Source organism: Diadema setosum, chromosome 5, assembly GCF_964275005.1.
Source record: "Diadema setosum chromosome 5, eeDiaSeto1, whole genome shotgun sequence".
Classification (NCBI taxonomy): domain Eukaryota; kingdom Metazoa; phylum Echinodermata; class Echinoidea; order Diadematoida; family Diadematidae; genus Diadema; species Diadema setosum.
The window spans coordinates 22,353,516-22,374,953 of record NC_092689.1 but is presented as its reverse complement, the minus strand read 5'-3'; the positions used below and the strand labels follow the sequence as shown (position 1 = coordinate 22,374,953).

Below are 21,438 nucleotides of genomic sequence, written 5' to 3'. Positions count from 1 at the left end.
AGACTGAATAACAGTTTCCAGCAAGAGTGGGGTAGTGATGTAGAGGAAATTCTAATTCCCAATATTAAGAAGTCTCGAATTTTCAAGTGGGAGCTTTATTTTAAGAAATACTTCCAACACTTCAATGATTCGCTGTGAAATTTTAAAGAAAATTCTGTCGGTCAAATCCCAAACTGCTAATTGTTTCTGGAAGATATAATCACATTCCTAAAAATTAAAGATTTTGTAACCATTGCAAAAAGAACAAAATTGGTGATTAATTTTTTATATGCCTCTTAAATGAGCAGCGAAAGAAATACTTCATAAGATATCACAGGAAATACCCAAAATGAAGGTGGATCAATTATTTTTGTGAAGAGAGGGCAGTCCTTTCTAGTTAAACCAAGTTTTAAAGTTAATAATGAAATGTGTTTAGATGACTAATATTTTTTCGACCTTTTCTTAATTCATACATAACCCCTTTTTACAGCCTGTGCCTTATCTGCAACATGTATCCCACTCTCCCCTCATTCTCTTCCTTTCTCTTCTCGCTCTTGTGTCCATATTTCATGTCATATTCATTTCACCAAGTAAAGAATATAGGATACATATCATAAACATTTCAAACATGAAACAAAACCAGAATGAACATTACAAAGGAATATACTGTCCAGAACTGTATGTCACACAAAATGAAAATGAAATAAATGGAGCCAAAATGAGGGTCAGGGGACACAAAATTTATTTACTAAATGCCCGTAGACATGTGAACCCACACATGTTGCCCCTAAGAAACATTTAACATTCTTTATTCAACGTATGAATATAGTTATTTCTGTACGTTTTAACGTTTTTTAATTTTCTTTTTTGTTGTTGTTTTTCTCAATTATGTTACTCATAGTAATTCTTTTGTTAATTTGTCCAAGGAATTTGTCATCAGGTTTGTGTCCTTCTTACTGTTTCCTCTTACTCTCTCTCTCTCTCTCTCTCTCTCTAAACTAAGCTTTGTTGCCAGAGTTGGCACAAATTAGACGTTTCAGCATCTAGCATTATGCTCCGATAGGCATTGTTTGGCTGTCTTTAGCATAATTCTAGAATAATTGCAGCAGAAAGTAAATCTCCAGACGTTTTGTGCACTGTGGTACCCGTACCTCTGTTCGGTTGGTTTGTTAGTTTGCGGGCTGATATTTGGATGAAATTGGCAATAAAAAGTCGTGAAGGTCGACGTGTTTTTCCGGTTTTTGTTTTGTTTTGGCGATTGATCGAGCGCTAGCTTGGTTGGGTTTGGTTGGTTGTTTGCTTGTCAGCATATAGTAGAGGCTACTATGTAATCCCGTGAGATTTTTGTGCCAAAATTGATTTTTTTTGCTAACTTTGTCAATTTTGGGGTGCTGAATCAACAAAACTTTGGTTCCATTTTTTCCGACCACGTCTTCAGCCGCCATTTTGAATTTCAAAATGGCCGCCATAGCAAACTGTATTTTTATCCATATCTCATTAAGTGAACATATCTCATTAAGTAGAAGCTTCAAATTTGGTGCAAAATGCATGGTTATGATGTCAGACACTCTGGTATATCTTTTTCTGATATTGTGGATTGTTTTGATACAATTAGTAGGCTGCCATCTTGAATTTCAAAATGGCCACCATAGCACACAATATTTTGAACCATATCTCATACAGTGAGCATTGTAGAAGCTTCAAATTTGGTGCAAAATGCATGGTTGTGATGTCAGACACTCTAATATATCATTTTCTGATATTGTGGATTATTTCAATTCAATTTAAAGGCTGCCATCTTGAAATTCAAAATGGCCACCATAGTGTTTTTACCTGTATCTCATGTTGCAATTATTGTAGGAGCATCAAATTTTCAGTACTGCCACATGTTTGTGGTGTCCAACGTTAGTACAGCTGTTTCCTATTGTGGATCATTAGATAGGCCACCATCTTGAAATTCAAGATGGTGGCCATAGAAAAACATATGATACTGTGGTAAGTGCCTTAGATAAATTTGCCAAAGTTGTCCTAGTTAGACCAAATTCATTTTCAGCTCACGCAGAACAACAGCCATCTCTTAATTCAAAATGGCCACCATAAATTCAGACTGTAAGGACGAGGTTCCAATGACGTCACCAAGCCATCCTGAGGGGCAAAAACTGCGTGAGGGGGATGGGGTAGGGGAGGGGGTCCTATACCACTTCCCATAAGTTTGGGCAAGCGTGCAGGCCTAAGCGTTACATCAGCCCACGTCCCATAATAGCCAAGCGGATATGTGGTTCGCGTACAAGCGATTTGTTTTTGCCTCTCAGGCAAAACATTATTTGGTGTCGTTGAACCTCGTTAATAGTTATATTTAATCACAGTTATTAAGCATTGATACGATTTAAGGTGATCTTCAAAAACTTGATGCTGCCTCGAGAGAATGAAGACATTCAAGGAAGAGTCTCGCAATGGCAAGAAATGCCATGGTCATCCTACCAGACATCCCATTCACAAGCTTGTTTGTTGACCACAAAATAAAACAACTCATCGGGGAGCTCATAATTGCTGAATGTATTTCTGGAATAACAGAATGAATAAGGAATGCCAATGAGGAGGTTTTTCCTGATTGCTCTTGTGTGGGTCATCCTCAATCAAGACTTCCAAGATGCTTACTGCTGTACCGCTACTGATTCTAAAACTATTAATACAAAGAGCAATAATAGCTCAGTTTTGTGGCACTTTGGCTGCATCAGAATTCCTCAACAATTTAGAACACCATCTCACGAGGGTAATCTAAAAAATATTGTCAATGCATTTACACTGATGAATGTGGTGTTTGGCTATCAGGTATCCCACATTCAAGAAGGATATTCTAGAAAGAGATGAAAAGGGAAGTTTTCATGTTCTGTACAAAGAATTTGTATCTGAAAGAATTTAAAAAAAAAAAAACAGTCTGGGATAATATGAGAAAGGCCAGACATTCAGCTCTTGCAATTGAATACACCTACCTTTTTATAACACTTCTACCGGTACAACAGTCTGATATACCTGTCATTATTCAGTCATTACTGAACGATGCGATTATCGGAAGTTATAAGTTCTGCTGTTCTAAGTAATTCCACAATCACTCTTCATCTCACAATAATTTTTATGGCATTCTCCTCATTCTCACTAACAAAGGTTCATTTTTCATACCCATGCCTTAGAAACCCACAAAACTGAGCCAAATAATCAGCCTGAAAGTTGAAATACTGATCAGTCAATTCCATCTAACACAGAACGGGGGAAAAAGAAACAAAGGGTTCATCAAAGATGCCATGAGAGCTGTCACCTGTCACAAAGAGGAAGCAGATATCCTCATTCCATTGCATAATTGTATTAGATGCTACCTCAAGAGCAACAGGGAATTTCAGAGATATCGATGATTATTACGTATAGACACTGAAATTTTCATTCTCCTGGTGAATCTTTGCTTTACTTAATACTGAATCGCATGTTGTCTGCTCCATCACTGGAAAAGGAGATGATAAAGTACAATTCACATTGTTGAGAGATTATGTTCTGCCAATTGTTGCGAAAAAACAAAGGTCTGCTTGGTCATGCCTTTCATGGCACAGGCTGAAGTTGAAAATGTGATGATGTCTCAAAGAGCAGATGGATCAAGAATTTTCTAAGCCTTGAATCATGCAGAATGTGCAATGACACAGTCCATGCCTTCCAGAAGTTGGGAGAGTCTTGATACAACACATCCAGAGAACAAACCGCGTAAACATTCACAACCTAATTTGTGCCTCTACTTACAGGGGAATATAAGACGGTACATTGTAGTTATTTTCAGCGGATATACATAAACTGTGCAATTAAATGCTTTGAGCTTCCTACACCAACGGTAGCCACAGAATTCATTATCATGTTCATATGGCAAGAAATACAAGAGTCGTTGTTTCTGGAAGAATTTATAACCAATTCTCCCCTGTGTACAGCCCTGTACAAGTGCCGTGACTCCAAAAACACATGCAGGGAATGAGCCGAGAAGACATTAACTATTACAGTGAATTTCCGATAAATGTTCTAGTACACGGCTAATATTGTTTATTTTTAAAAACTCTACAACTAAATCGTCTAAAATGGGGGCATTCAGTCATTCACACACAGTTATTTAGGCTCTTTTGAAAGTCATTTGCTTGTCACCAGAATCACATTGGTGTCAAAGTGATGTTTCCCATGGCAGCCATTTTGCATTTCAAAATGGTAGTGTACCTACAGGAAGCAGTCCCGCCTAAGCAATGATAATATTATTAAAGTGATTGGCGTACACATACAAGTGTAGGTCCTACATGAAAGTGCTCCAACATGCTTGAGTTTGCAGGGTAAAGATCTTACAGCACCAAATATGGGTCGAAATCCATCTTGAATTTCAAGAGTGGCAGCCAATGCGAATAATCCAATTACAGAATGTATATTGGTATGTGTGCGTGTGTGTTTGTGTTAGTAAAAGAATGTACAATGTACACCACCATAAACAATGATATGCCTAAAAGTTGCTTGTAACCACAGATAGGCCTATTAGCTGAAAATCAGCCATTTTTGAATGATAAAATGGCAGCCTCAAAAATGATCTGCGATTTTAGGGAGGAGATCAAAGTGCATCTGAATGTTCAACATCATGAGCCTAGTTTTTGCCCGAAATGTGAGCATTCTGTATTGTTTACAACATGAAATGTCGGTCAAAATATACATTCTGGTATGGCGGCCATTTTGAATTTCAAGATGTCCCCCTATAATATCAACGTGGACCATCATTTCAGAAAAAGATGTTTCAGAAAATCTGATACCATAAGCATGGTCTTTGCCCCAAGTTAGAACCTTACACACTGCATAGGCCCTACGATATGTGATAGGCCCGATTACATTTGCTATGGTGGCCATTTTGAATTTCAAGATGGCCGCCAACCAAAATGATCCATCATTTAAAACAGAAATGTTTATATTAACATGTCTGACATCATAAGTATGCTTTTTGCCCCAAATTTATACTTTCCATAATGCTTACAACCTGATCGAGACAGGTAACAATACATTTAACTATGGCGGCCATTTTGAATTTCAAGATGGCAGCCCTCAAATTGTATCAAAACAATGTACAATATCAGGAAATGGTTTATCAGAATGTCTGACATCATAAACATGCTTTTTGCGTCAAATTTGAACCTTTTATGCTGCTTACATTATGAGAACTGGGTCAAAATACAGTTTGCTATGGCGGCCATTTTGAAATTCAAAATGGCGGCTGAAGACTTGGTCGAAAAAAATGGAACCAAAGTTTTTTTGGATTCAGCACCCCCAAATTGACCAAGTTAGCTAAAAAAATCAATTTTGGCACGAAAATCTCACGGGATCCAATATTTCGACATAGCAGACCGTACTAATATAAGTCGTAGCAACAACAAAAAAAGTGTAAGGACCTTTTCACTTTTATTTTCTATTCTTATTATCATTATTATTACTATTTTTTTTTTTTACTTGTCAGCTGATGAAGCACAATTTCATGACAATCTAGGCCGCTTCAAGCAAATCCCATGTTTTAATTCACTGGTACATGGTCATACTGTGTATGTGGAGATATTTGCTGCGCTGAAATACGTGTTTCTGATTTTTTTTGTCTATCGTTTCTCTCTCAGCGAAGATTCTTCAGTTTTGATGAATTCGAGTTCGATTCCGTCTGGCTTTGATTCTTCAGCTGTAATAAATTTGAGCGTGACACCTGTATGCTAATCTGTTTGGGTCATCATGTCACTCTGCGTCAAATGCACCAAACCAGTTTACTTTGGTAAGAAACATCAAACCGTTCGTTTGACCTTGTTTATCTTGATTGTGTCCCACATGTTGCATTTCTTGTTAGCATTAAACTAATGGTATTGGGACTTCGTGAAGTAATCCCTTTAGGCGTGTCTTCATCAGCCCGAAGTTTCAAAATAGCGCGCTATCTTGCGGTTACCAAACTAGTCCGATGTCAAGATAGCGCGCTATCTGTGTAGTGAAGACGTAAATAGCGCGCTATTTGATCGGGAAAATTTCCCCCGAAATCTTGGTCTAGTTCGTGAACTAGAGCGCTAATTCGTGAAATAGCGCGCTATTTCGGGTGCGTCTAGTCTCCATCAGCCCGAAATTTTCTCGATCCCTCCACGCTTCTGGTTAGCCAGCTGGCGCATGTACAAGCTAGTGATTGTGTATTATAGTGCATACACTCACGGCGTATTCAAGGATCACAACTGTCATGTGTGTACTAGGCCTACTGTTGTTGACATCTTTAAAACCAGGGAGGTGATTCCGTGCATGCTAGCTGTTTTTTGTAAACTTCTCCTTCTGGTCCACTCTACCTTAGCTAAAGATTCTTGCAGATTGTGTGTATTCTGGATTTGTTTAAAAATTGCAATTCGTTCATTTCGTATAAGATGTGTCAATGGACAGAAGAGTATCCCTTTGGAGAGAATTTGCTGTACTGCTCACCTCCCTGGTTGTAGTATCGTACATACGGTGTTGTAGGAGATTTTGAGCGGGGAAATCCACTTTCGAACAGCGAGCTAGGCAGAGTAATGATGCAAAGTGCGCATGCATCAATTTTCGGACTAATTTCCCGAAGTAGGCTGTTCGAGCTGATGAAGACGCACATTCGCTCTATCGGGCTATTTTCTAAGACCGCAAAATGTCCCGCTAGTTTGAACTTCGGGCTGATGAAGACACGCCTTTTGTGTAGGCTACTACGGTAGGCCCGTTAATAGTTACTGTACCCCGGGGCGCTCGGACGGGGTCGGGCTATTAAACTCGGCCCACGGGACAACTCGGACCACCCGTCGAAGGTGGGCAACGTTATCCCTCTCCCCTAGCTACACGCAGCCGCTGTAGAGACAGCGGCTGCACCTCTATTCCTTCGCAGACGTTGTCATTTTTCAGTGTGGTTGTGCGACTCCTTCATGAATATCTTTATTAATCGTGGAAAACTAAAATACAAGGAATTATCGTAATCTATTATAATAATTCAATAATCGGTATGCGATTTTTTGTTTAATTATGTCAAAAACTCACCGAAATCTGTGGCTGAAATCAGGTCTGTAAGTGTAAATGTCCTTATTGCTTCACTCCTCTTCTGCGTGTTATTATGAATGGCATTCACTCTCGTATACTACAACGTACAACGTAGGTAGTCGGAGAGGCACCCTCTAGCTCTCCGACTACCTGCGTTGTATAGTAAGGGTACTAGGTCTCGCGCAGGGACCTAATGATCGCGCATAGCGTAACTGCGTATAGCAAGTGATATTACGCGTAGGACTAGGCGCAAAATTTGCCGATACACCCATGGAATAAACATACCTGACAACCGCTCAACATGAGAAGGAAGCAGATAAGAAATTATGATTTCCAACAAATTTTCCACTAAATTTTCAATTTTTTACCTTGTAATTTACCTACCTTACCTTAAAATCTGTTCTAAGGATGTTGTAGCCTAGACGTGTCGTCTCACTTGTCTCGTTCGTAGTCGATAGAATTCGTAATTTGTTCGATCGATCGTTTACCACGTGACGTCATCATACAGAAGAACAATGTATGCTGCCAGCTACGCTGAAATACTGTTAATAAATGTTGTTTTAGGTCAAATTTTAACACAACGATTATAATATTACAAAGGAATAAATATTTCAGTCTATCGAAGTTGAAGTGTGATTTCGATTTGAATTTGCTTGTGATTTCTTGCGCTAACTTGTGATATATTTGTGACAGGAGAGGGCCATAATGATTCTGAAGAAAACAAATTAGATGAGAGTGTGACAAATGGGTGACGAAAATGAGAGGGTGACAAATGGGTAAGCACACACACAAACACACACACACACACACACACACACAAAATACATTGTATATGTTCATATTTTACTTTTTTCCATTTTATATTACGTGTTTATTATTGGTTAAAGTGATTAGAAATATTGTAAGAAAACTTTATAAATGAAGATCATTAATGATTATGAAAATAAACTTTATAAATGAAAATCATTAACGATTATGAAAATATCAATGATAAAAATAAGATAATAAGAATGATAAAATGATGATGGTGGTGGAAGTGATAATAATAATGAAAATGATGATGATTATGATGATCGATGATGGTGGTGGTGATAATAGTAATAATGATAATAATAATAATAACAATAATAATAATAATAATAACACATATGATAATAATAATAATAATAATAATAATAACAATAATATACACAAGTTAGGTAAAACTGCTGTTGCTTAACAGGGACAAATTTAATATCAAGTGAAAAAATATTCTACGAAAGCCGGAGCACGTTACAGCCGCAGAGGGGCAGACACTTTCACGCATGAAATTACAGAGGGCAGCTGCGCGATCTTTACATACCCCGAGAAATTGAACGCATAAAAAAAAGTTCGACATACAAACGGCGACAGCGCACTACTCCGTCATCGTATCATCAGGAGATTCTGGGAGGTGATTTTTCTGCATTTTCGTGATATTCATTGAGAAATTCAGGTACGATTATGGAATAACTTCTATTATAAGAGCATTTCAAATTTTCGTGCGCGATATCTAGACCCCTCAACCATACGTTGTAGTATACGAGAGTGAATGCCATTCAAATAACACGCAGATGAGGAGTGAAGCAATAAGGATGTTTACAGACCTGATTTCAGCCACAGATTTCGGTGAGTTTTTGACGTAATTAAACAAAAAATCGCATACCGATTATTGAATGATTATCATAGATTTACGATAATTCCTTGTATTTTAGTTTTCCATGATTAATAAAGATATTCATGAAGGAGTCGCACAACCACACTGAAAAATGACAACGCCTGTGAAGGAATAGAGGTGCAGCCGCGTCGCTTCGGCTGCGTGTAGTTACCCCCTCCCCAACTTCCCCCCCCCCCCCCCGGTTCGTATGGTATCGATAGTGGTATCTAGATCTAGTAATCGTTTGTCTGTTGACTGTGTTTGTGTTCATTTTGTAAATTAGATAGCGACAGGGCTGTACCGGAGCGGCCCACAACATAAAGAGAGCTCAGCGAGCGCTTTACGATCGCTCGAGTTTTGATAAATTCGACATCAATTTTTTTTTGTCACCTCAAACTCATTAAATTTAAATGTAATCTTCATTAATGACACTAACGTTACATACCGGTCGGTAGCTATGTTATCGATATTGACATACACATTTCACAACTTACCGAAAATGGAGATTATGCAGCATGTGCGAACGTTAATGCACTTTTAAAGGTCACGCTGTCGACCTTGGTGCTACTAAAAGAGCTAGTGCACGCACGCATTAGATCGCTGCACTTCCAGCCATGCACGCATTGCGAGGGTCAATGCGCCATTTTGAATTCTGCAACGATGAACCCGGACGCGATCGGGGATTGCGCTAGAAAGTGCCATTTTTTTGTTCAGTGGACTTATCGTGAGGGCTCTCCTTCTGTAGTATTTAAGCATGCACTTTACATGAGTACCGGTAACGTATAAATGTGTGTTAAGTAATGTATAAATTGTTATAATTAGTTTCGTAGTTGTGTTGTGGTTCCCCGGTTTGATGGCGAGGCCCCGTCTGTCTGACGCTGTGCTCTGCACAGCGTCTGGTCGGGCTATTTGTCTTTATGACATCTCTTCTAACTGTAATTTTGATGGAATCGCGTTCAGTGATTTCTTTAAAAGATATTTTACAACTTTTTGGTGGGTATTATAATGACGTAAAGCTGAGATTTCAGACATTTTTTTCGCGGTTTGCGATTGCCACAAGCGCACATTCATTTTTTGCGCGGTGTATACTGTATCATGAACTTGGCCCAGTAAGTTTTAGCTGTGGTTTTGTCAGTAAATCTCTGTAAAATTATCACTTTTATCGTTCATGAAAGTGTATATTTAGGGTAGGGCTGGTCTACTTAAAACTAATATTCTTCTTTGAGAAGTCTTATGTACACATCGCATGTTAGCAATAGAACATCACATGAAATGTTTGATATTTGTTCACATGACTTCATCCTTGCCGTATCCGCACCAGCCTTGCCACCAACAGCTCGCTCACAGTGGTAGAGCTGAGCAGCCCCATGGCCACTCTGCGGGGCAGCTGGGAGCAGCCGGCCAATTAAGTGACCTGCCATGCTGACCATTTTAGCCGCTCCATAAAGTTTTATACGGGTATGCTGTTAAAATTGAAGGAAAAGACATTTGCTGCGCTTCCCACTTTTCTATATGTAAAATCAAATTATGTACCTGGTAGCAGCTCATTCGATGTGAACTGTTGCAGGTGACTGATATATCAAATGAAATTATTTGGAATAATACGAACATCAAGTATATGAATGAAGTTTTATTTAACAGATACTGTGTTGAAAAAGGTATCATTTATGTTAAACAGTTGATAGAAATAAATCATGGAAAAATCATGAACAAATATATGAGACAATGAATTTGACTTCTTTGTTAATATTGTTTCAATATGAAAGAATTAAAAAGGCACTGCCACAGGTGTGGTTTGATTATTTGTGTAAAAGGCAATGTACCTGAGATGTTTTGTTTGATAAAGAATTGTTTCAAATAAATACTGGGGATATAATTGAATTGATAGTTTTGAAGACAAAACAGTTTTATTCGTTACTGCTGGATGAAAAGAAATCCGAGCTAAGTGTAATATACTTTTGGACAAAAGCATTATATATACCTCCAGAATGTGATTGGAAGGTGTTGTTTGATTTCAAGTTTGGAAAATTATTTAATAATAAAATAAAGCAATATAGTTTTAAGTTATTACATAGCATTTTACCATTTAAAGAAAATTTAGTTAAATGGAGAATTATGTCTGATATGATTTGTAAGAAATGCAACGAAGTTGAATCGATTTGGCATGTCTTGTTACATTGCCCAGATACGAAGTTATATTGGTAAAAACTATCAAATTTTATATGCGCTTATTTTCATATTGATATCACTGTAAATGAACGAATGATATTAACAGGAATAGATGTAAGAGATAAATCTTTGATGTTGTTAAATTTGATATTAGTTTTTGCCCAATATACGATTTTTCATTTGTATATACTTAGCAATTATACCGCAAAAGCAACGAATGTATACGCATTATTGACCAACTTTAGAACAGAGCTCAATATGAATTTAAAATTTTTAGTTAAAAAAAACTTACTTGATTTCACGAAAAGGCAACTTCATGAATTAGAGCAGAAGTTGAATCACATAAATGATATTTGATTAACTGTGGATGCGGAAATTAATATGTTGAGGTAATGTCACACTTATGAAGTATTTTGGATATATTTGAAGTATATAATTTCCAGAGGAATCAAAATTCATGTGATGATTATGATTTTGACAATCTATTGTTCTATGTTCGTATATCTTGTTCTCTTCTGTGAACCTTTTTAGATATTTGAAATGAAATAAAGTCCCTTGAAGGAGGATAAAGAAAAAAAATAATGATAATACCCCCCCCCCCCCCGGTTACGTTCTAAGCGTTCAATGTGATATATCTTTCTTCTTTATTATGTCAATCACTGCTGATGGAATTACAGAATTATGCTATGACACGTTTCACTCAAAGCTTAAAAAGCAAAGTTTATGCACTATACAAATAATGGTGCATGAGTCCTATACCATTGATTTTAGATGCGAAATTATGGTATGCCTATATGTAGGGGTGTCGTTGATTAGGAATTAATGAGACGATTAAGCACTCCTTCCACTTCTAAATGTCCCCTTTGAATGTGTTTCCATCACGTGTGATCGTCATAAATTATCATTCACGTATAAGCCTACGTTCAAAGTGTACTCTTTGTTGGAGGAGACCTATAGTTACATTGTTAAAGGCGCTGTCTCTTTCGCTGGAGCCGTACATTTGGCCCGTGAAATTTCAAATAATTAACCTCATAGGATGAGAAGGAAGAATAGTTTTTCCTTTGCCCTTTTCTCTTTAGTTGAGATAATGCCACTTTCGTCCAGGTATAAATCACATTCTCATGTAAACAGACACACTTGCTCTATATCCCTTTGTTTTGTATCGGAGGCTTCATTGGTTTTACTGCTGCTAAATCTCACAGGCTTGTATATACACTGTAGCTGTAAAAGCTCTATGTTTTTATGCATATTACAAAAGTTGACGGTTTTTAAATTTGTCATCATTGTCCGTCTATTTGTCCGTTTATGCATATAAAACACTGCTATAACATCTAATATATTTGCTTCACTTGTCACACGCAATGTTATTGATTGCAGTTGTGCAGTTTTTAGCTCACCTGAGCTAAAGGCTCAAGTGAGCTATTGCAATCGCCCTTCGTCCAGCGTCCGGCGTCCGGCGTCCATCGTCCGTCGTGCGACATGCATAAACTTTTTACATTTTCATCTTCTTCTTGAAAACCCCAAGACCGATTTTCAACAAACTTGGCAGGTAGCATCCCTAGGGGGTTAGAAACTCAATTTTCTAAAATGGGCACCATGCCCCACCCAGGGGGCCCCCAGGGGGCCCAAACCCCTCAAAATTAAGGAATCTGTAAAAATCTTCTTCTCTAGAACCAGAAGTGATAGAGCTAAGTTAATACTATGAGTTAGTACATTGATGACTGTAGTTTCAAGTTTGTTCATGGCAGAATCAGGGGTGCCCCCCTTGGGACCCAGGGGAGGGGGTGGGGAGGGGTCCTAATAGGGCCTAAATTGTACATTTTCATCTTCTTCTTGAGAACCCCATGACCCATTTTCACCAAACTTGGCAGGTAGCATCCCTAGGGGGTTAGGAACTCAATTTGTTAAAATGGGCACCATGCCCCCCCCCCCCCCCACCCCGGGCGCCCCCAGGGGGCCCCAAACCCCCCCCCCCCCAAAAAAAAAAATTAAGGAATCTGTAAAAATCTTCTTCTCTAGAACCAGAAGTGATAGAGCTAAGTTGATACTATGAGTTAGTACATTAATGACTGTAGTTTCAAGTTTGTTCATGGCAGAATCAGGGGTGCCCGCCCCCCCCCCCCTTGGGACCCAGGGGAGGGGGGTGGGGAGGGGTCCTAATGGGGCCTAAATTGTACATTTTCATCTTCTTCTTGAGAACCCCATGACCCATTTTCACCAAACTTGGCAGGTAGCATCCCTAGGGGGTTAGGATCTCAATTTGTTCAAATGGGCACCATGCCCCACCCAGGGGGGCCCAAACGCCCCAAAATGAAGGAATCTTTAAAAATCTTCTCTAGAATCAGAAGTTATAGAGCTAAGATAATACTATGAGTGAGTACATTAATGACTGTAGTTTCAAGGTTGTTCATAGCAGATCCAGGGGTGCCCCTCTTGGGGGTGGGTGGGAAGGTCCAAGTGGGGTCTGAATTGTACATTTTCATCTTCTTCCTGAAAACCTCATGATTGATTTTCGTCAAACTTGGCAGGTAGCATCCCTAGGGGGTAAGGATCTCAATTTATCAAAATGGGCACCATGCCCCACCAATCCCCCCAAATTAAGGAATCTTTAAAAATTTGGGTCTTTATTGTACATTTTCATCTTATACTTGAGAATGCCTGGTCAAATTTTGGTAGAGCTGTAAATAATTTAGATTGGTGACTGCGTGAAAGGTGAACTTGCGATACTCAGGTGAGCGCTAGACCCGCGGGTCTCTTGTTTCTTTTGCCACCTCTCGTTTTTCTCTCCCCTTTTCGCTCAGTTTGGTTTTGTTATACTGCAGATGGGAATGATTACAATAACATAACCCAACTTGAAGTAGGAATGAGAACTGAATAGATTAACTCTAGGCCAGGTGTATAGCATCTCGCTTGTCTCTTTGAAATTTCAGGTTGTCATTGTTTGACCAACGGAGTTGAAGACAGGCTTTATATTGCTATAGAGGTATCTCGCGCCACATGAAAGGAATGCATACGCTGTTTAGTATTAGTAATGAACTTTTTCATGTCCCTCCCTGCCAATAGTGTGTTTGAACTGAGGGGTTCTGTGTCATTCTGCCTATGAAAAAGTCAAGTTTTATTTTCGCCATGGCTGTTTCTCTATGCATAGCCATGGGTGATGGGTGTTGTTGGCATCTGGGCAGTAAAGAACCGAGTATCATGCTATAATGTACCCCCTCCCCCGGTTAGGTTCTAAGCGTTCAATACGGTGATATATCTTTCTTTTTTATTATGTCAATCACTGCTGATTGAATTACAGAATTATGTTATGACACGCTTCACTCAAAGCTTAAAAAACAAAGTTTATGCACTATACAAGTAATGGTGCATGAGTCCTACCATTGATTTTAGATGAGAAATTATGGTATGCCTATTATGTAGGGGTGTCATTGATTAGGAATTAATGAGACAATTAAGCACTCCTTCCACTTCTAACTGTCCCCTTTAAATGCATGTTGATCACGTTTGATCGTCATAAATTATCATTCACGTATAAGCTTACCTTCAAAGTGTACTCTTGGTTGGAGTAGAACTATAGTTACATTGTTAAAGGCGCTGTCTCTTTCGCTGGAGCTGTACGTTTGGCCCGTGAAGTTTCAAATAATTAACCTCATAAGATGAGAAGGAAGAATAGTTTTTCTTTTGCCCTTTTCTCTTGAATTGAGGTAATGCCACTTTTGTGCAGGTATAAATCACATTCTCATGTAAACAGACACACTTGCTCTACAATTTGTATATCCCTTTGTTTTGTATCAGAGGCTTCATTGGTTTTACTGCTGGTAGATCTCACAGGCTTGTATATAGCTGTAAGAGCTCTCTGAACTGATCATATCAATTATGATAACAAGATTAGAGGGAGTCATATTGGTTATGTAAATAAGGGTCAAAGGTCATGTTTTAAAAGGCCACTGTTAAAGCCAGGATGGTTATTGAAACACTTAATTGTCATGTTTAATTTGTTTGTGTCGAGGATCACTTGGTTAATGCACTGTACGTGCTCAAAAAGCCTGTAAATCGACTTAGTCGCACACGCACAGAATTTCCAATTAGATTGTGTGAAAGAAAAACAAATGTGATCTGAATAATGTAGGTCCAAAAATGTTCAACTTAGCATCTCATCATAACATCAAGGTGCTATATCACATTTCTTTTCTTTGTCGATCACAGATGATCGACATCTGATGACCCCAAGCGTATCACCTAACTCGTCTTCAGTGTGATGAGTTTCATATCTCGTTTTTATTCTTCTTTCGTTCTGGACAATTTTGTGTCGTCTATATCTCAATGACATTACGGAATAACATGAAATTTTCAGTCATCATATCTCATGACAATATCTAGCCACAATAAGGTTTTCATGACAGTAACATTTCTATGACGTCATCTAGGAGCCATTTTGTGATTTTCGGACCATGTCACATGATCGAACATAACTTCATAACTAAATGTCATTTCTGTATCATTTTTGGTGGACATAAAGTTCAGGTCACGCTCTATCTTACTTTGTAATGCTAATTACCCAGGTCATGCGCGCGTCAAAATTTTAAAAGGCTCAAAACGACTTCCCAATGGGAAATCTCAAAGTTTCAGACAATTTTAAGCGTTTCAAACAATTTCTCGCGTGCGCGTATTTTCGCGTAAGCAACATGAAAATGCAATTTTTTTTTTGACTGATTTGGATTCCTGATACTTTGAGTAACAATATCCATTGATTCGATCGATTTTGTGATTTTCGGACCATGTCACATGATCGATCATAACTTCATAACTAAATGTCATTTCTGTATCATTTTCGGTGGACATAAAGTTCAGGTCATGCTTGATCTTACTTTTTGATGCTAATTACCCAGGTCATCATTGCGCACGTGTACGCGCTCGTCAAAATTTTAAAACGCTCAAAACGACTTCCCAATGGGAAATCTCGAAGTTTCAGACAATTTTAAGCGTTTCAAACAATTTCGCACGCACGCGTCAAGCAACATGAAAATGCACTTTTTTCGACTGATTTGGATTTCTGATACATTAAATAACAATATCCATTGATTTTCGATCGGTTTTGACCTATAACAAAGGAATGCACTGGCGACAAAGTGAAAAATCCGCGCGCGTGCCTATTTCCAAAAATAGTGAAAAATCATGTCTTTGTTTATTTCGCCATAGCTCTTTAAAACGTCCGTTGATCCTATGTTTTTATTGCATATCCCAAATTACAAAAGCATATGAATTGTAAATAACATTTTAAGTATCAATATTTCCATATATGCTCTATGACGTCATCATATCGTCATCTTAAATAAAAAAAAGTGGAATTAAATTTTTTGAGGTACTGTTTCTGACATTCATTTGCTGGTATCTCTGTTGTTTTAGCTCAATATTATCCCAAATTCAGATATGTTGTACTTTGAACATTTCTCTTTCAAGTCCATATCACTGTTTTAAAATTTGATGACGTCATCATACTGGAAAATGTGATTAAAGGCAAGACATCAAAATCAGCCAAGTTTACGTGTTGTGTCTATGGGAGGTGATTTTTTTTTTTAACCATGCATTGACTTGACAGTGTTTATGCACCTTTACCTCAGGTGATTTTGCTCCATTTCCTCTGAAACTTAAGTATGTTGTAGCTGAGACAATAAGCTGCAGTAATCATGCATTTTATTTTTTCAAATTTCCTCATCAGGTTGAAAATTTTGCAGTTTAAAACTGAAAATGAGAATGGAATGTGGACAAAACGATTCCTGATTCATAAAAGCTTACGTTCCTCATATTTTCTCGTCGAGACGTATGGCCGAGAGGTTGAAGGCGACGTCTCAGAGACATGAGGTTGCACACGTGCGGGTTTGAACCCCACAAGAGCACGAAACAAAATACTTCTATCTTTTACCTTTTTTTTCTTCAATGGAGTATTACACCTTCGTCCATGTAGAAATCACGTTCGCATGTCAACGCACCTATACCCACACACAATATTCCTTTGTTTTGTGTTGGAGACCACATTGCTTCGACTGCTGCAAAATTTTGCAGGCTGGGCTTGTCAAACTGATCATAGTATATAATGACGACGTACGATGAATATGTTGTACTTTGAATAATTGTCTTTCAAGTCCATGTCAGTGTTTTGTAATTTGATGACGTCATCACTCTGAAAATTGTGATTAAAGGCAAGGTATCGAAAATAGCCGATTTTACGTGTTATGTCTACGGGACGTATTTTTCCCCAGTTGCCAGAAATGGCATAACGCCATTAGTTGTTACGGGGCCTCATTGCCGTCTAGCAATACAATACATGTTCACGCGGCCACGTTTGTCGAGTGGGCATTGACTTTTTCCACCTGTTATATCTATACATTGTTTTTTGTCTTGCCTTTTCCGTGGATGTTCCGTGGCCGAGTGGTTAGAGTAACGGTTTCGCATGCACGCATTTGAGGGATCGATGCTAGCAGGACACTTTTGTTTTTGACTATTGTTTAACTTGATAACATTGATAACGTTTCATATTCACATTCTTTTCGTTGTCGACCACGGATGACCGGTATCTAATATCAACCCAGCGTATCACCAACTCGTCTTCAGTGACGAGTTTCATGTCTCGTTATAATATGATTTTGAGCAATTTACTAGATTTCAGTAAAATACTGCTGAAATCACAATATCAGACTACTCTCACCTGAATGCTGCGTGGTACATGGGGTGGCTTTGTATCTTCTTTAGGCATCTAACTTCGCTCCTACCCTTGAAGGCACTTGTTATATCTTCCCTGGTGAATACATACAGACAAAGTATTGTGGTACAGTGGTACAGTAGTCAGCTCCCTTTGATTCTGTATGCCAGTTCACTGACATTCACAATCTGGCAATGCTTGAGAGTCCATTTATCAGTGAAGATAGTGAGGGCAATGGAGTAAGCGTGGTGCAAGAGGATCAAGAAAATGTTAGTGTTTGGCATCCTCACCACAACTGCCTTGACAACTGCCCTGTTACAGTACGCGCAATAAGAAACGCCTCCGTCAATTTCGTTTTCCAACGAAAGTTCGTTATCGATCGAGTAGCAACGAAATCTGGACGAAATTTGGACGAAATTTCGTTATCGATCCATTAGCAACGATTCTGACGCTTTGTGGACGCTTTGTGGACGCATTTCACGCACGACCGCCCGCTCAATTCCGTTCGGCAAATGCGTTGCTCGTTCGGAAAATGCGTGTTCGGAGCTCGGCAGTTTCGTCCAAATTTCGTTAGAAGCGTCCGTGATCCAAGGCGCACATGGAATACAGTACACACGTGAATCACTGCAAGATTAGACTCAACAAGTAGAACAGCGGTCGGGAATGAGAACAGTAGACAGACGTGGAATTCACCTGATACACATAATCATATTAAAAATGGTAACATGTATACATATATCGATGCCGTTTTCATTGAAGCAATTTGTATAAGTTTTAGTTTCCCTTACCCTAGCTGTAAGTACGGCACCGTTAGCAGATTATTCACTGCATTTAGTGAAAGTCACCTGATACATCACATAGTGGTATGCGGGCTGCATGTAACCAGGGAATGCGCACGTATGGGAAAGGCGAGTGCGCCGTGCGTCGCCATTGCTATGGCATGGCTCGCTCGGCTGAACGAAACAGAGATGTTATACGATGTAGTACACGTAGTTCACGTGTTTTGTTTTGTTTTTTTACAAGCAGAAAATAAACAACTGTTGATCATGAAATAGACTAAATTACCAATCAGAGATCATTTGGGTTCATAGTATTTAAGAGAAATCACGCAATTTTGGCGAGGGTGAACCCACAGGAACCCACAGGAACCTTATCGTAGAATGCCGACCAAAAAGAAAATGGTTTCACTAAAATTGCGTGTACGTAAAATCCATTTGAGTATAGAAAGAAAATTAACCCCCAAAAAGAGGAAAAAAGAAATTAGAAGGATTTGTTCGCCGTTATTTGGTCATTAATACTTCAGCAATTGCGCGTTACATTGCCCGTTTTTTTTATTGAATCAGGGCCCTGTTGCATAAAACCCTTACCGCTGGACTTACCGCTCCTTTCTAGCGGTAAGTCTTCAAATCAGCGGTAAATTTTATAATCCTTGATGCTGATTGGCTGTGATGCCTAATTTTGACGGTAGTTACCATTGAAATTCAATGGTAAGTTTTATGCAACGGGCCCCAGAAAAGCAAATATATATATATATATATATATATATTCAAAACAAGACAATACGTTTAATTCTTAGTTTGATATCGTTTATTTCTTTATTGGACAGAGAGATAATTCAGACGGTACGTGGAATTTTCAAAGCGACTAATTCAGACTGATTCTTAGTTTGACTTGGCTCTTTCTTTCTTTCTTTTTTTTTGGGGGGGGGGGTGGGGGGTTGAGGGTCATGTTCGTTGTACCCATGCACCCATAAGGTTCGTTAGTACGAAAATGAAACATTCAGATACACGCGACTTCCCTACACGAAAAATAGATGTTCGTAAATGTGATAGTCAAATTATGATTCATAATCCGAAAATGCACGAATGTTTGTGATTGGATAGGTGCGTTATTGTCGGATTAGCAAACCTTCGGAGTACTGTAGTATCGAGCCTGTTGTATTCACGGATAAACGAACTTTTGGAATAATGAATTTTATATTCAGAGCAAGACAATAAGTTTAATTCTTATTATAGTTTGACATCGTTTATTTCCTAGTTGTGAAGCGGGAAGCGAGAGATAATTCTGAAAAGAAGTATACAGACGGAACATGAAATATTCAAAGCAGCTATGAGATTAAATCTTAAGTTGTTTATTTGTTTGTTTGCTTGCTTGTTTGTTGTTATGCTCAAGTGTTGGTGTAATTATACATTTTTTTTTTTTTTTTTTTTTTTTTTTTAGGGGGGAGGCATTTTTGTAGTACCCACTGCACGTAAAGTTCGCTGATGCGAAAGTGATAAAATGTTCCGTAACACGCAAATTCCCTACACCATAGATGTTCGTACCTAGTGTGAAAATAAAACGTATTACTATTATTATTTTTTTCCCCATTGTTCGATTAGCAAACCTTCGGAGTGTCAATCCTTTCGTTTTCGGATAAACGAACTTCCTTAACTCACAAAACCACTTTCAGAGTAACAAACTAGTCATTATTTTATTCGGGCATTGAGAATACACGTAGTTCAGGAAAATCTTTAAGGCAAGAATTACGATGGATTCTTAGTTTGAAATCATTTTATTGATTTCCGTGGTGTTCATTATTCCGAAAAAGAAAACGGGTGCGCTATTCCGATGGTTACGGCGTTATTTCGAATCCGAAACACGCATATTCCTTGTGCCTATCCATGTTTGTTGAATCGAAAATGTAATCATGCTGCGGGTAATTGCTATAGGGCCATATATTGTTTTATTTCTGTCTATTGTTATATTATTATTATTATTATTATTATTATTATTATTATTATTATCATTATTATTATCGTCTTTAACATTAACCAATATTTTGATTAACGAGCATTTTGTTGGCTGTTTTTTTTTTTTTTTTTTTTTTTTGGGGGGGGGGGCATTGCCCGATTAGCAAACCTTCGGAGTGTCAATCCTTTTGTTTTCGGATGAACGAACTTCCTTTCCTCAGACGAAGAAATCAGAGTAACAAACTAGTCATTATTTATTCGGGCATTGGGAATAGTTCAGGAAAGAAATAGAAGGGAGGAATCCGAAACACGCATATTCCGTGTGCTTATTTATACGTCATGTTTATTGATATGCTGCGGCTAAGGGCCTATTGGAGGTCGTTATACCTCTCGTTTGGTGTACGATTTCTTTCGTTTCATATCACTTTATTTGTTCCCTTCATATTCTTAATCTAAATGTAATTCTTTCAATTGCCTCGCACTGTGTACATGCATTTTCGTAACGGCGATTTCCCGCTTTGCTGCAGTATTTCGAAGGGTGTTTGATGCCAGCCGCTTTGGTGTGCTCTGTGGTAATGTTTATGTAGTTGTCGGGGAGGTTGTTGATACTTTGTCTGTTGACATTTATTTTCGTACAGGCAGGGGCGGATCCAGGAATTCTGTACAGGAGGGGGGAGGGGCGCAACTAATATTTCTGGTGCCACTTCCGGGTTTCACTTCTATTTTTTTTTTTTTTTTCACGATAAATAAATGGGGCGTGCGCCTCATGCGCCCCCTCTGGATCTGCCACTGCTACGTGTTTATCTCGAGTGATGGTGATCGTGTTTCTAAATGTTTATAAAAAAAGGACATTATCTGAGTGATGCCTGATGATAGTGCAGGTGATGATAATCAACGATGCTGATGTAAAAGACGGCTTGCTGTGGATGCTGAGCGTTTATACGTGCCCTTCGTTTATTTAAATAAGTTTTCCCTCTTTTACTCTTCTTTCCCCTCCCAAGAATGATCAAAAAAGAAAATACTGTACCTACACCTCACAACAAAAGGAACCACGTGTGAACAACCATCATTTAAGTTCAATCGAAACGTTCATTATTAGCAAAGAATAAGGG

General features: G+C 38.4%; 1 protein-coding gene across 1 annotated transcript in view; it reads left to right on the top strand.

The window, feature by feature from the left end:
• The first annotated feature begins 5,672 nt into the window (after window positions 1-5,672).
• The window catches only part of LOC140229203 (cysteine-rich protein 1-like), a 96,333-nt gene continuing 80,567 nt past the window's right edge, over window positions 5,673-21,438 (top strand). The window contains exon 1 of the mRNA XM_072309473.1: window positions 5,673-5,794. Coding sequence (XP_072165574.1) covers window positions 5,755-5,794 — 40 coding nt within the window. The 5' untranslated portion in view covers window positions 5,673-5,754. The remainder of the gene's footprint in view (window positions 5,795-21,438) is intronic.